A 17,053-nucleotide genomic window follows, 5' to 3' on the forward strand; every position below is an offset into this window, starting at 1 on the left:
CTATCTGAATGGAAGACCAGCTTTCCCAGTAACTAGTGGTTTGGGTTTGGCTATGGCTTACTTCCAAAGTGCCAGGACATTTATGGTTGTCTTGCTTCTTCTTCCCTTCTGTTTCCTCCATTGGGCTTCTAAAAAACTCACACCCCATAGGGCATCGTTGCTTCTACATCCATCTTTGAGATTTTATCACTGCTGTGTATAATGGATATATACAAGGTGGAGGTGGATATATACACTGTTTTACCGTCACCATGTACAGTTTAACCAGTACTTTTCTCCTCAAGGTTTCTGAGAATTTCCCAGCATTCCAGGAGTGGCTTAACATACTTTTTAGTGACAGTGAACCTCCCTTCTCATTTTTTGAAGTTTCTGTTTTCAGATATGGCGATATAAAAGCACTTTCAGCTTTTGGTTTGGGGCCTGTGACTGCATTAAATGCTGCTTTATTTAACTCTATATTTGGGACTTGATAACAATAAGAGGAGAATCTATTTGGGGCTGGATATTTATAAAAAGAAATGCTTTGCTGAAAGTGTTTCCTGATGGAAGAGGCTATTGCTCTTTCACAAGATTATGGCAAATGGCACTTTCTTAAGTTTATTACGGATTGTTAAATCTTTGTTACAGACAACAAAAGAGAAAGCAAGCTCGGAAATAAAAACTACTCATTACGGAAAGCCATTTGAAAATGGAGAAACACTAACCTGGAATTAGAATGTAATTGAGTAGATGAAAATCTGAATTTACAACACAAACATGCTTATTGCTCAAAGGAGAGAGTCCTATCAAGTTTTGGGTCACATGGTCCTAACTTCTTTATGTTGTCCCTTGTACAAGGGAAGGAATTTAACCAAAACCAAACAGATCATGAAATATGTGACCAGATCTGCCAGACAGTCAAGGAAGCTGATGCAAGAGATTTATTGGATATAAAACACGTGACTCTGAGGACACACTATTTCCAGACAGGAAGGTTGCTTTCAGCAGGCTCAGTGACTCGGTGATGGTAGCATTCACTGAGAACATGTGTGCACAACTGCCATGCAGAATAGAATGTTTAAGCGACTGACTCATAAGGATTGCTACATGCTGGCCTTCCCAACACAAGAAACAAAAACAGCTCACAGATTTAGCAGCATGCCTTTTATCCCAGCCCTCGGGAGGCAGAGGCAGGCAAATCTCTGTGAGTTCGAGGCCAGTCTCATCTACGGGAGACAGCCATGACTGTGACACAGATAAACCCTATCTCAAAAAACAAAACAAAACAAAACAAAATCCTAATTCTTTACTGCTAATGATCTCATTAATTTCCAGAAAGCATATTCAGAATTAGTTCCACAAGACATTAATATGAATTATGTGATAAATTGGGACAGAGAAAATTAATAGTGTTCTTATTACCTTTTTCTACCTAGAAAGCATAAAATAGCAGTGGCCTTGAGGTATTCAGCATTCAGAATATGAAAATCAAAGTGTGCTCATTTCTATACATTTTTTTTTCATAAGAGGACAAAAAGATAATGCATGGTTGATTTGAGATTAATTGCTTTGATAAAATTTCATGAAGTTTTCTGTTTCCAACTTGGCTTGCTTTCAGGGGTGAGAGTCAGAAGTCAGCTGGATAACGGCTTTCCAATTCACTAGTCAATGCTCAAATATCCTTAGGAATGAGTCCATGACCTCAGAAATGAGGACCATTTAACGACATTCTTGGTCCATTCAGCTGTTTGTAGGAGTGACTCATGAGGTTTAAATGGACTGAGGCTTTTCACTTGTGTCCTTCTCTGTCCCATTCCCAGTGTGCTCGCTTTCAGAGTGGTGGGGAAAGCGTCCTTCTATGTGTCTATTAGGGCTGTCCACAGCCATCCGCTGCGGCAAACAAGCTGTAGTCAAGCTGACCAACCTGACGGCTTGTGGTATCCCATCATGCCAATCGACTGTCATGGGGATGATGTATCAAGTCATCCCAGTCAACTCTCACAGGGGTGATGCCTCCCCCTTCACTGTAAAAATGTGGAGGTTCTTCTGGATGGGTAACATAGTTTTAGTGTTTAGTATATTTTATGGTTTTATCTCCTTGGATATCAGTATTCTGATGTTTCTATCAGCCAGCCCATTTGATTAGTATGAATTTCCCCCATATGTTGAAATACCAAGTCTGCTGTTTTGTGACTGGATTCTAAAGTGCTGATACATTATTTAGTGGAATATTATTTACTCCTTAAACCTCAGTTTTAGAAGAATTTCATCTATATATATAAAAGGTGGCTATGAATCAGAAGGAGGAGAAAATGAGATATTTACTAGAATCTGCCTTTGCTTGCAGCTCTCTGGCTTGATTGAGAAGGTTGTCACTTTCGTCCTTATGGTAAATGATCTGAGTGTCAATTCCACTCACAGCCTACAAAACAAGTGGTCACAGAGGGTAAGAACAGCGGAGAAACGCCAACTTCCCATGGTCTTCGGATTTAAATGATGGCATTTATCTGCTAAATGCCACGCGAGATTCATGCAGCTTCATTTGCACAGCTCAGAATCAAGAACGGAACACAGAGGAGACAACAGTGTCTTAGCATTTCCAAACTGAGCCCCTGCCCCCACCCCAGGAAAACTCAGCAAACTAGGAGAACACTTTGGCCAAGGCTTGAACTAAGGACTCTCATAAAGAAACCACTGGATAAATAATTTCGAATTAAGAAGGAAAAAAAAAAAAAAAAAAGAGGGAGCTGGAGGGATGGCTCAGCGGTTCAGAGCACTGGCTGTTCTTACAGAGGTCCTGAGTTCAATTCCCAGCAACCACATGGTGGCTCCCAACCATCTTTAATGAGAACTGGTGCCCTCTTCTGGCACGCAGGCAGAACACTGTATACAAAATAAGTAAATCTTTTTTTTTTTTTTAAAGAAATACTTAAAAAAAAAAAAAAGAGGAATGTGTCTTAAGACATCTTCTCTATCAGAAGACACTAGCCTAAAAAAATCAGCGAATGAAACAGCGTCTGCAAAGGAACGCTCTTTTGCGAACTGGACTCATCCAATGAACTTGCAAACCCAAACCTTTATGGAACACAATGCTCTTTTCTAAGTGCTCCTGACCCTTCTCACATTTTAGTTTTTTCATGGAAAGGTCAAGGGTTAAGGGATGATGTTAGAAAAACAGAGATACACACACTCACACACATATACATGAAACACATATAGAATGCATATTGCGCTATGTATAATGTATCATGTATGTATGTTCTAACACACACACACATGTGGAGAAAAGCAGAAGCAGAGTATTTAGGGGAAGGAAGATAGACGAGTAAGTGGGGAGGAGGAAGTGCAGTAGCAAATAAGAGCAAGACATAATTGTAAGAATGATAACCGGCGCTGGTTACTGGCGCTGGTTACTGCATGGAAAGGTCACGGTCACGACAAAACCCAGTGTCAGTATCAGAGCTTTATTAGGAGGAAGAGGGGTTGGGGGAACAAGAGAACCAGGCCTGCGGAAGGAGCACGTGCAGAGAGAGAAGGGTGGTGGGGGAAGAGAGAACAGAACAGAGAGAGAGGGGGTGGGGTCTGTGTCGGGCTCTTTAAGGATTCTTGTGCACATGTGCAGGCGGGCTTACGGAGCTAAACCATGCATGTGCAGATTGCATGACCACGCCACGCACATAATCACCAGTGCACACTGATGACGTAAGATGCAAGACGCTTTGCTTAACTCCTGAACTGTGCATGTGTGGTCATGTAGCTGGAGTGAGGGCAGAAATCTAACAATAATGATGTTTTTGCATAAAGAAACAAGAAAGATGATAGGAATCTGTTAATTAAAAAAAAACAGAGACGAAAAGCCAGAGATGAGGCAATATACCAGCAAACCCTGAGGTAAAGGGCTACTTACATCATAAATTCGGTCAGTGATATTCAGAGCAAATTCTGCCGTTTCATTGGCTTCACTGACATAGTTGGCAATATTTTCATAGACATTCGATGCATCCAAGGCCTTCTGCACCAGCCCGTTCATGTCTGAACTGCGCAAATTTCTGTTAATAAAACAAATTGGTCATTTTTCCTTCTTCCTTCCGTAGGAAATGGGGCCACGTTTAGGGTTTCATTTGGATACTTCTGTGATCACAGATGCCCCCCTTCCCGGTTTTTCAAAGCCACCTGTCTTGGAAGGTTTTCCCAAGAACCTCCCCCTGGGAGTACGTTATGTTCGCATTTGTCTTTACGTGCCGCCCCCAATGTGCCATCCATTTAGGCTCCACAGCAGCTGCTGCCTGGCAGTAGCTGCTGAAAAGGGGAACGGGGACTTAAAAAGAGTCCCCTGTTCCTCCTCCAGCAAGGGTTTATTTAAACTGTGCAGGTCGGACAAAGGCCTGAGGCGTGGTGCCTCTGCCTACTCCGTACCCAGCTGTTACTCTCTTTCTATAGAGGAGGCGCAGCCCCTGGAGAGGGTGCAGAGCTTGCCAGGCCGGCACACACTGGTTTGCTAAGGTCTGTCTGGTCCCTCAGACAGCCCCACCTCAGTCTAGCCTCCCCTCTGCCCTGAAACACCATGTTCTCTGCCTTATCCCTTCCTAGCTCGGGTAAGCTTCCTGGATGGTTTACCAAGAACCTATTACAGACTGGGTACTCTCACATACAACAGCTAATAACCACACATCTTCTAAGGATTCACACTGGGCATAGCCAGGATCAACTGTGTAATGATTCTTGAACTTTAGGATTATTGTTATACCATTTCTGAACTGGACTTGGAAACTGTGTGTGACATTTAGTTTCCTGACCAATACTTTCTTCCTTCCTTCCTTCCTTCCTTCCTTCCTTCCTTCCTTCCTTCCTTCCTTCCTTCCTTCCATTCACTCACTCACTCACTCACTCACTCATTCATTTATTGTTTGTTTGTTTGTTTATTGAGACAGGGTCCCTTTACATAGTCCTGGCTGTTCTGGAACTCACTATGTAGATGAGGCTGGCCTTGAACTCAGCCTGCCTCTGCCTCCTGAGTGCTAGGATGAAGGGCCTGCACCACCATGCCTGGCTAACCAATACTTCTTTATCCTCTATTTTAGAAGCTCCACCCCCACTTCCATGGCTCATCCTAAATCCTTTGTGTCTTACTGACTCTTGGCTCCAGGGCTTCTCATTTCCTCTCAGTCCCGGACACTCACAGCCTGTGTCACCTGGTTCCTCACTACCCCGCAGACAATGCTGGACACCGCAGATCCTGCCTAGGTCTTTTCCAATCACAGAACTGAGGAGCACGGTCAGCTCTTTCTTAGCCTCCTCCTTCTGCCCCAGGCCCAGTTTGCTCAGTTACTTCTCTTTGTTTTCCCATCATCCGCCAATTGCTCTGCAGGGGGTTGACCCCTCCCACCCCCATGGGCAGAGTAGGGATCTACAAAAACGTTGCATTTGAATTTTCTCATATCAGCAGGGAAAAAAATGAAGACAATAAAATGATTTTGATTTCATTATTTTGTGATCATGACACAGAGCTTGATTTGGATGGAGAAAAGGATCAGCCACGGTAAGAGTCACATTATATGGAGGTGATTCCCTTCCAAATGCTCTCTACCCGTCCTCCCTGGGACCTCTCTTTAGAAATGGCTCCAAGAATAAACGATGAAGAAAGCAGACAAGGAAAAGCATATTATGCCTGTAATCCCAGCCCCCAACAGGCAAAGGCAGGAGGATTTCTGAGAGTTTCAAGCCAGCGTAGGCTACAGAGTGAGACCCCAAGTTCTTGTCCAAGAAACCCAAACAAACAAATACAAACCAAGCACCTAGAATGCACAAAGCCCTGGATCTGATTCCCAGCGAGCGTGAAACAGCTCGGCAGCACACACCTGTAACAGTGAGCGTGAAGCAGCTCGGCAGCACACACCTGTAACAGTGAGCGTGAAACAGCTCGGCAGCACACACCTGTAACCCCAGCCCTTGGGAGGGAGAGGCAGGAGGACCAGAAATTCAAGGTCATCCTTAGCTGTGCAGAGTTAGAAGCCAGTCTGGGTTATAAGATATTTTGCAACAAAACAACATAAGCTCCCTAACAGGCAAAAAGAGATAAAGGAAAAAAGGTGAGTACACCAGACAGACGCTGAGGAATTTTCAGTCTTCACTTCTTGAGGGGGAAGGGTCTATAAATTTTGAATGTGTCCGGGAAGAGATTGAGTCAGAAACATGATGTCAGGGTGATCCATATTTGTGACTCTGGTGCAAGTGAAATGTACAGTGGCTTCCATGGACCCCTGCTGGAAGACCACTGCACAGTGAAGGGCGCTGTGTGCACCCGCCAGTGGGCTGCAACCATCAAAACTGGCATTTTACCTAAGCCCCTTTTACTGCTTGCCTAAAAAGCACACTTCCTAAGGACAAGGCACCAAACTGAGTAACTGTAACACACCAGCACTGCCGATACTATAAGCTTTCATGTTGTGTCTCCTCTCCCCCTTCTTCCTTCTCCTTTTCTTCCTCCCTCCCTCTCTCCTCTTCCCTTTACCTTTCCCCTCCCTCTCTCTCTCCCTTCCTTCCCCTCTCTTATTCCTTAAGCCCCCCTCACTCAGTCTGGAAGGATGTTTGAAAGTTTTGGCGAAGAGGAGAAAAGGACAGACGTTAACCTCCGTTCCTTCCCCCGGCCCTTACCTTTCCTATACTGATCTCATTATGTACCTACTTCAGGGTCAGGAATCCAATTCCAGTCTTTCAGTACATGTCGATTAGCATTAACTGAGTGTCCAAAGGGTGTGTGACTCTTTTCTAGGTGCTGTAAGGGAAACTGTCAATTGATTTTTCTCCTAATGGGAGTTAAATCAAATATTTCCTGCTGGGCACTGCAGAAAGTTGAGTATTTACCAGAAGTCAGTTGTATGGCAATTCCCAGCCAGTGTGGCTTATGATATTTGGGTACGGAAAGTAAATGCTGTCTATGAAATAAGCAGGTGATGATGGTGGAATTAGACTTTGTGAAGGGATTTGATTTACTAATAATTGTGGAACAGACTCATTTGCACCCTTGCCTAGAGCACAGGTTTCTAGTCTCAAAGATTTAAACAAAACAAAACACATCTCCCAAAAACAATTGCAAAAAATGGTGACTGGCTCTGAGGGAACGATTAACAAAGAAATCAGCAATCAAGCAGACCCACCCCAACTTACGTGCTTTATCCTAGCCTGTATGAAATGGAATACAAATGTCTCATTCAGCCCTTATAAATATCTGCATTTCTAAAACTCGGGCGTTACCTGCTCAGCTCGTCAGCTTCCTGTTGAAGGTTGGCTGCATGGTCTATAGCTTCTTGGACTAAATCATGACTCAGGTTACTTAGGTTGGAGAGCTTTCCTTGCAGCTCGTTTTTGCCTCCATCTATTTCTGCATAAATTCCAGATGCATTCTAAAGAAAAACAAATTAAGTGACTGGGTCTTAGAGAAATGTAGAACAGTTTCCCCAGATAACAACAAAATCGAACATCTTCCTGCTTGTCCATTTCAGGCCTAAATTACTGTAAGGAGGATTTGTGTACCCCTGCATCTTCAGCCCCTTCTCGATGGATTGCTTCCTCATCATTCAGACATGCTCTATTTCCTCTAAAATGAAAACTAAACACACAGCTTCTGGTAGCCATACATTCTGTTGGCGCTCCACCTTTCATAGCAAATCTCTCTGGGGGAAATCTACCAGTAGGAAGCCTTGCTTTCCAGCATCCAATTTCTAAACAGGTTGGAAAATAAATAAATACAGAGACCAAGCACGTTGCTTTATTTTTGCGCAGCTGAGGTAAAAGCATGCCTTCAGATCTCAGCCACCTGTTAATTGGTACTCAGTCTGAGAAGTACAGTTAGTCTACCTGGTCAGGCAGTGTGACCGTCAGGGGCCCTTAATGCCCGAAGAGCTTCCTTACAGAAGAACACAAGGAAATAGTCCTTCTGCCCAAGGCCTCCATCCAAGAGGAGGGTGGAGTTGAGCAGGGCCTGTACAGTTCTTCCTAAATTTATCAATAAAGCAAATCTTTCCTTCTCACAGGGCACAGTGAAGAGAGGGACTGGCAAGGATTGCCCGAGTAGCCAGTATTTCCCTATGAGCTGAGTCTTTCTGGCTTTTTATCAGTCTCCACCATGATGCAGGAATGGTGATGATGACGTCATTCCCCTTCTCAGAATCAGCCCATTGCCTTTTCCTTTGTAGCTTCGTTCTTGCCTGGTTCGTCTTTCTCTGCTGATTTAATCATTTTTCTCCACTGTATCTTATAGACCAACCTTGTCTAACCAGTTGTCTTAATGCTGTATATAATTTTTTGGGGCCACTGTACACATTATCTCTCCAATCTGGAATAGTTTTCCTCTCAGGACCTACTTGGAGTTCTACTCATCCTGAATTCAACTCAAACATTACTCCCACTCGGTAGCAATTCCTGGCTTCCTGGGTGAGCTCGTGTTCCCACAGGTCTGTTATCCACGCTCACATCACTGTAATCATCTTACACGACCATTCACTCATGATATTACAGACTCTCACATGACAGTACCAACTCTTAGGAATCAGGAACTGAGTTAAATTTGGTTTTATTTCTCTAGACTGGAGCATAGTTCCTAACACACAAGATTTATTTCTTAGAGGTTATACTAAGCCTTTAGCCATTTGGCTGGTCACTTTGTTTTGAATTATATAAACAGAAAAATGTCACAGGCATTCATCTTCACTCATTATCTCATTATTCCTTTAACTAATGTCCACTGTGTGCCTAGTCCACTCCCCACACTCTTGGAGAGAAGACAACAAAGTTGTTGCCTTCAAAGGGCTGCCGTTGGGGTGGGGGTGGGGGCCCAGACAGTGAGCAATGATCACATAAGTGGGCAAGCTAATTTTAGAAAGCGAAAGCTATTTTGAACAAAACGCAACATGGAGGATGGAGTGGAGAGTGGTTAGGGGTACGGGGACCTCTTGGATTAAACTGTCACAAAGATATGCGCCATTTTTTAAAGATCTAGGGACAGTGGGTGCAAAGGCCTGGAGGGAGGGCTACGTATGGTGCTTTTGAAAGTGAGAGTTTGCTGAGCTGCTAAGTAGCCGGTGAGGAAGACAGGAAGTTAATGCCAGGTCAGACAGGTGGGTGAGCCAGGCCACGGGGTGCTTCCTGGGTCATGGTGGAAAGTGGTTCTGATTTTATGTGTCACTAGAAGTCAACAGGAGAAACGACAGAGTTTGATCATGTTTTAAAATGGTTTTTCTGCTAACGGATTGGGAATGGGTCTAGAAGGGCCACAGTGGCGGCAAACTCGTCTGTCAGCCGCCCTCTTTGCCACTTCACATGGGGCACCAGGTAGTTAGCAGCAGAGGTGAGAAAGTGGCCAGAAGCTAGGGTTCATTTCTGACAGAGGCCCGGCACATCCTGGTAAAAAGTCATGGGAAGAAAGGAGCACTCAGGAGTGATTTGGGATTTGGGACCTGAGCAGGTGGTAGGGGCCACTTACTGAGATGGGGGGTAGGGAGCAGCTCTTACTCAGAATCCGTGAGGTTTGATGTGCTTATTATATGGTAGATGGAATTCTGATTTTGTAACACAGAACCCTGCCTTCTGACTTGTCATGTCCAATAAGCATTTGCCTACAAAGGTTGGGACCAGGGGTTCAGACATGGCGCTGTAAACTGTGGAATCGTCTGTGTAAGTATTCTTTAAAGCCCTCAGAGCCAACGACTAGGAGAGACTAGGGTACAAAAGAAAGCTCCACACCGAATGCTAAGCCACTCTTTCTCCAGAGCAGAGACCAGCACAGCTCAGATCCAGGTCCAGCTCCAAATCTTTCTTACCCAGCCCTGAGCTAAGAATATATTTCTCACTTTGTGTGTGTGGGGGGTTGTTCAACAACCACGGGAAAGGGCAGTAGCTGCATGTGGTCTGCACTAATGTATTTGCCACACAGAGGATGCAGAGAATTTCCTCAGAGTAGAGTCCTGGGATCCCATGTGGAGTGGGTGGAGCCAGTAGACAGTGCGGGTCTGGGAGGCAAAACAGCCTGGTAAAACAGGCTGTGACTTGAGACATTTTCTTCTATGATGTTGAACAGAGTGATAGGCCAAAGATTAGGAGGGACTTCGAGCTTTTGAACAACAGCTTTTTCAAAAGGGCCGTTTTCTTTCTTTGTGTGTGTTTAAATGACAAGAGATACTAGAGTAAGTAAGGACTCAACAAAGCTTAAGACCTGGGTGATAAGGAGACTGGAGAAAAAAAAAAAAAAGCCCTGCAACCATGTTTTCAGGGAGGACAAGACTGGGGAGCAGGAGGAGCAGCTCTCCAGAGTGAGGGAGGAGTGCAGATCCAGGTGGGCTGGCGGACTGAAGGCGGAGAGGTGTTCTCAGTTTTCCAGTGGTACAGCAATCAAAGCCACCAGCCTGAGCTGACGGCAGGGAGGCCCTGAAGGGCTCTCGCAGGCCCGAGCATGGCAAACATGGAGCCAACAGGTTTTCCCTTTTACCCTTCTTTCCCTTGCCGAACACCGTACATTACATTCCTAAAGCTAACTCCCACGGTCCGTGCCACTGACTCATTCCTGAGACAAAACATCAAAGTCCAAGAGTCAAAATCCATTATTTGGCTAATAGTGTCCAATCAGGACTTACCAGCCCACCCTAGCACAGGCTCCCTGTTTTTCTCCTTAAAAACCCACTCCTAGGCCGGGCGGTGGTGGCGCACGCCTTTAATCCCAGCACTCGGGAGGCAGAGCCAGGAGGATCTTTGTGAGTTCAAGGCCAGCCTGGTCTACAAAGTGAGATCCAGGAAAGGCGCAAAGCTACACAGAGAAACCCTGTCTCGAAAAACCAAAAAAAACAAAACAAAACAAAACAAAACAAAACAAAACAAAAAAAAAAAAAAACCCACTCCTGCAAAAAAATGCTTAGAGCTTGGAGCTTGCTGCTGCTGCTGCTACTTGCTGTCTGCCCTTGCAGCCCTCCCTCCCTCCCTCCCTCCCTCCCTCCCTCCCTCCCTCCCTCCCTCCCTTCCCTCCCTCCCTCCTTCCTTCCCTTCCAGGAGTAATAAATCTCCTTTGTGCTGAGAATTTAGTGTCTGGGATTGTCCTGTACCTGACTCCGAGGAGGGCAACTGTGGTGATGTATTGTTCATCCCAATAAAACTTATCTGGGGATCAGAGGACAGAGCCAGCCACTAGATTAGACATAGAGGCCAGACAGTGATGGCACACACCCTTAATCCTATCACTCCATCTGGATCTCTGTGAGTTCAAGGCCACACTGGGAACAGAGCCAGGCATGGTGGCACACATGTTTAATCCCAACACTGGAGATCTCATGCCTTTGCTTGGGAAGCACACACGCCTTTAATCCCAGGAAGTAAGACGGCAGGGCAGAGAAAGGTATATAAGGTGTGAGCAAACAGGAACTCACTGTCTTGAGACTGAGGATTTTGTAGAGGTAAGAACTTGTAGCTGGCTTGTTCTGTTTCTCTGATCTTTCAGCTTTCATCCCAATATCTGGCTCCAGGTTTTTTTTTTTTTTTTAAGTAAGACCTTTTAATATTTGTGTTATATCTCGACCAACAGGCAACCTCCCTTTTATAGACAAGTTTCTTACAAGTCACATTTGGCTGCTTGAGTGCAGCTGTGTTACTGGGGACTCGGTTAGAATCTGTATGTGGATAAACAGAAACAGGTGCACTTGGGACTTCACGGTCTTTTCCAGGAATAATTAGACTGACAGTTTCAGTGGGTTAAGAAGAAAAGACAGGAGGTAGAGGTTCAGGGTCCCTGAGGGAGGAGGGGCTGATGTGGTTGGAGAATGGTCGGCCTGGATGCTCTAAACGAAGAGACGGTGCTTAGCAAGGGAGGGTTTGAGATGGATTCAGGAGAAGATAGGATCATGGATGGCAAGACGTGGGTGTGGCCCTAAAGGGACAATAGAGGTGGGCTGAGGACAAGATTGGAGAGAAGATTTTTGGTGGGCTCATCCTCAAGGATTTTTGACATCACTAGGAGTAGTGAGGGGAGCTAGGCTGGAGAAGGCAGGGACTTAGGGACTTGAATAGCTGAAGAGGAATGATGTGGGGACCAGACTGCTTCAGTCCTTCAAAGGTAATAAAAACAAGTGCAGTCATTTATTTCAAGGTAGCTTCATTCACTGCATTATCCTGGGAATTTTCTATTTTTATAGGTTTTCGAATGCTGGCTTTTAAAAAATCAATCTTTAGGTTGGCATATAAAGTAACTGGCTCAGCTATGGTATTTTCATGCATATTGCTGTTAGATTTGGTTCTTTTTCTATGGCTATCCCCACTGCCCTCCTTTGTGACCCTGCCTGTCTCTGGCTGGCTCCCTTCCTTCCCCCAGACAGTCTTCCACTCTCCTTTCTTATTACACGTATCCCACCACAGCTTTCACTTCCGCCTTCCTGTAAGAGCTTTTCCTCTCCTTTCTTAATCCCCTTTCTAGTTTCATGACCCATATACACATGTATATAATCACACACATACATACAATTTTAAATCTAGTTTCCGCAAATAAGAGAAAACATCTGGCATTTGTCTTTCTGAGTCATTCTCTTGTAAACATCATGATCTCATTTTCTTTTATTTCTTTACCTACTCATCTATTGATGGACATCTAGGTTTGTTTCATTTCTAATCTATTATGAATAACTCGGGATGTCCAAGGATCTCTATGCTATGTTGACTTAGTCCTTCATTTATATACCAAAGAGTGGTTCAGCTGGGCCATATGGTAGTTCTACTCCACAGTGGCTGCACAAGGCTACATTCCCAGTTGTCAGTGAATAAAGGTTCATGTCTCCTTGCATCTGGCCACCATTTGTTTTCTTGATGATAGCCATTTTGATTGGCATGAGATGGATTCTCAAAGCGGCTTTAACTTGCATTCCCTGATAGTTAAAAATGTTGAACATTCTTTTCCAAATATTTATTGGCTATGTGGATTTCCTCTTTTGAGGACTGTCTATTCAGTTCATTAATTTATTTGCTGATTGGATGATTTGGCTTATTAAATAGCTCCCTAGGTAGAGTGAATGGGATGGAACTACATCGGTACTTTTAATAGATTTTACTGTGATCGTGTCTATGCCATCAAAGCTGCTAGCCACATGTTGCTCCTGAGGATGTGAAATGCAGCTGATTCAAATGGAGTGGAATTTCTAATTTTATGAAATTGAAATTTCAGTAGCTGTGTGTGTGTTAGTAGCTACCATGTAAGACAAGAAACTAGAGATGCCCATTACCTGATATTATTTTACAATCCTACTAACTTGAATTGAGTTGGATTACTCTCACACTGAGCTGCTGTTCAAAGGTGCTATAAAGGCAAGTCTGAGCAATCCAGGTATGTCCTTACCTTTATTATCTCATCAAGTTCCTCAAGAGTCAGCCGAGGTATCATCAGAGAGTCTGCAGACGTTCTCAGAGAGGTGCTCACGACTTCCATCTGCCCCTTCACTCTCTCATGTTGTTTCTGAGGGAAGGAAAAACAAAAGAGGGAAGATGTGATTGTACACCATATAAACCAAGTGCAGGACAAAAACTACACAGTCCTATCAATGGATGTAGAAAAGGCCTTTGACAAATCTAATACCCATTTATGATAAAAGTCCTGGGAGAGATTAGGGCTACAAGAGACATATCTCAACATAATAAAGACAGTTTACAGCAAGCCAGCAGCCAATGTCAACTTAAATGGAAACTCAAAGTAATTCCATTGAGACCAGGAACAAGATAAGGTTGTCCAATCTCTCTATCCATATTCAACCTGTTACTAGAAGTCTTAGCTAGAGCAGTAAGACAACTGAAGGAGATCAAGGGATACAAATTGGAAAGGAAGAAGTCAAAGTATCTTTATTTGTGGATTGTCTGATAGTATACATAAGTGACCCTAAAAATTCCACTGGGAAATTCCTACAGCTGATAAGCACTTTGAGTGGAGTAGATGGATAAAAAATTTAACTCACACAAATCAGTAGCCCTCCTATATACAAACGACAATTGGACTGAGAGTGAAATCAGGGAAACAACACCTTTCACAATAACCTCAAATAATACAAAATATCTTGGGGTAACTCCAACCAAAAGTGAAAGACTTGTATGACAAAAAAAAAAAAACTTTAAGAAACTGAAGAAGGTATCAGAAGATGGAAGGATCTCCTATGCTCACGGATCGGTAAGATTAATAATGCAAAAACAACCATCCTACCAAAAGCAACTTACAGATTCAAAACAATTCCCATCAAATTCCAACACAATTCTTCACAGATTTTCAGCTTCATATGGAAACACACAGACACAGATACACATAGACACATAGACACACACACACACACACACACACACACACACACACACACACACCCCGAGGCTAGCTAAAACAATCCTGAATAATAAAAGAACTGATGAAGTATCAACATCCCTGATCTCCAATTACACTACAGAGTAATAAAAATAGATGGAGACTGACTGGAGTGGGAGGATCAAGTGGGGCAGGGAGGGATGAAAGGGATGAGGGGGATGAGGGAGGGGATATGGGAAGAGCTGAAAGTAAGAGCAATACGAAGGGGTAGCATGGAAACCTAATATAGTAGAAGATCACACACACACACACACACACACACACACACACACACACACACACACACGAAGGTGATCTAAATGAAATTGCCAAATAATGGGGAAGCTAGAGCCACACAGGGCACCTCTTGTCACAAAATGAAGCTTCTAGTATTAGGAATTTGTTACATTTAATTGAGTTGTAGGTCAAAGGGGCCCCATAGGGACCCCAAAACAGAATCAAATATTCCAATAAGGTTATATCCTTTCAAACCCAATTTGTTAGAGGAAAGACTACAACTACTATATAACTGAAATACTAGGTTTTAAATTGTGTTGGAAGAAATTAAAATTTCATAACATTGAAGCATGCAAAAGTAGGAAAAAGAATGTCAACAGTAGTGTCTAGTAATTTGAGGGTCTGGTTTATATTGGAAGCAGTATTTATAATCAAGAGAAATCAGTATTCACAAATGGTATCTGAATTGCATGATGGGTGGGGATGGTCTATGTCCTTAGTTGTTCTTGTTTTTTCAAGACAGGGTTTCTCTGTGTAGCCCTGGCTGTCCTAACTCGCTCTGTTGACCAGGCTGGCTTTGAACTTGGAGATCTGTCTGTCTCTACCTCCTGAGCACTGGGATTAAAGACATGCTTCACTGCCTGGCCCCATGTCCTTGTTTATCCATTTGTTGACAAATAAAGCAGATGCATGCAAGGCATGTGTTAGGTTCTGGGAAGATACAATTCCTGCAAAGCAAGAGCGCTGCCCTTTGGATGCTTATGGGGGAATAGACAAAGGTGTACACACACACACACACACACACACACACACACACACACACATACGCAGAGGACACACAGCTACACATTCAGTAATTAATGATGCCTTTGAAACTGGAACATAGAATATATGCTAAAACTATTAAAGATGATTCCATAGTTACAACTTAGGGCTCTGTCAGAGCAGAAGAGGGAGGGGCTTCTCCTGATGGTCATTTTTCTTTTTTCTTTTCTTTTTTTTTAACTTTAGAAGGATTTTTCTTAACTTTTAGAAGGCTTTAGAAGGAGTGCCTGAATCCGTCTGCCAACCCGATATGTATAAATAACCTAACATGTTTTTCACGGCGGGGCTGCATCTGTGTGTGCATGCACGTGTGTCTGTACATGGGAGCAGTGTGAGGGTGTGGGTGGTTTCCCTAGTTTTCACAGAATTCTTGGTAGATGGAAGATGGAAAGGATGTAAAAACTTTAGTAAGTGGAGGAGACATGCTACATACATACGAAGTGAGTCACTTCGCCCAGATTAAAGACAAGACAGAAATAGACAAGGGAGATGGGCAAAACCACAGAGCACAGGAAACAGGAGGAAAACTATGTGGTCTCCACATCTGAAAGACAGCTTCTGTATGCTCATCAAGAAACACCATTGAAACTGTACAGTTGGACAATTTGCCTTTCTTTACTAGGACACCATTGAACGTTCTTAAAATATTTTTTGGGTTAAAATTGTGTTATTACGTTTATTTATTTCTTTTTCCCTCCCTCCCTCACCCCCTCTCTATCTTTCCATCTCTCTCTCTGTAGGTCAGAGGTTAGAGAACACCTTACAGTAATTGGATCTCTTCTTCTACCATGTGGATCCCAGTAGCTGATCAAACACCGGTAGCCAGGTTTGGTGGCAAGTACCCTACCCACTGAGCCACGCCACCAGCCCTGCTCTTTGAGAGAAGGTCTCACTATGTAGTTCAGGTTGGTCTAGAACTTGCCTTGGCCTCTCCAGGTATGTGTGGCCATACCTGACTTCATTGAAGCCTTTCCGAGAAGATTAATCAGCCACGTCTTGAAATGGATCTAGTTGTAATCTGAGGGAGATAGAGGCCAGCAGCCTAGGCAGGCGGTAGATGAGCAGTGAACAACTGATATATAGGAGAAATGGGGGTGTTAGAGACTTGGGACTTAGAAGGGGAAAAAGTTGCCTCAATGGTTAGGGAAAATTAGTGGGAAAGGGGTTATTTTTAGAAGGCAGTAGCATGGTAACTTCCCATGACTACTCCCACAGACAGACACTCATGTGAAAGACGTTGTGTGGACTCAGCTAAAGGCAAGTATAGAGCCCGCACATGCGTTCCAGGGCAGAAGCAGTGAGATGGGGTGTAAATCACTGGAGAGGGGACCAGGGCAGCAGGGATGGACGCTTGGCTAGTGCTAACTGCCTAATTAGAAAGAGGAGGAAGCAGGATGGACAGAGGCTTGAAATGCTGTGTGCTATGCTGTTCTCTTTCTAAAATCTTGCTCACGCTGTTCATTTGTACTTAGTAGAAGGATTTGTTTAACCAAGCTAAATGAAGCCCACCATCTGTCTGAAATCACCGAAATGCCAAATTCCTGGTATCCACATCCACGAGTTTTTTTTTTTTTTTAAAGAAAATGTGCATAAGAAATGTTTCATTAAGAGCTAGATTGGCATGTATTTACTTTTAGAACTGAAGTCACTTCACATAGGCGACAC

The 17,053-nt window shown here is 43.7% G+C and overlaps 1 protein-coding gene across 2 annotated transcripts in view; it reads right to left on the minus strand.

The window, feature by feature from the left end:
• Lama4 (laminin subunit alpha 4) overlaps positions 1 to 17,053 on the minus strand; it is a 149,450-nt gene that overhangs the window by 49,480 nt on the left and 82,917 nt on the right. For both annotated transcript variants that reach the window (XM_059272542.1, XM_059272541.1), the window contains exons 12-15: positions 13,343 to 13,459; positions 7,234 to 7,382; positions 3,887 to 4,028; positions 2,305 to 2,401 (exon numbers count right to left, since the gene is read on the minus strand). In XM_059272542.1, the coding sequence (XP_059128525.1) occupies positions 2,305 to 2,401; positions 3,887 to 4,028; positions 7,234 to 7,382; positions 13,343 to 13,459 (505 nt within the window). The remainder of the gene's footprint in view (positions 1 to 2,304; positions 2,402 to 3,886; positions 4,029 to 7,233; positions 7,383 to 13,342; positions 13,460 to 17,053) is intronic.

Source organism: Peromyscus eremicus, chromosome 8b (genome assembly GCF_949786415.1).
Source record: "Peromyscus eremicus chromosome 8b, PerEre_H2_v1, whole genome shotgun sequence".
Classification (NCBI taxonomy): Eukaryota; Metazoa; Chordata; class Mammalia; order Rodentia; family Cricetidae; genus Peromyscus; species Peromyscus eremicus.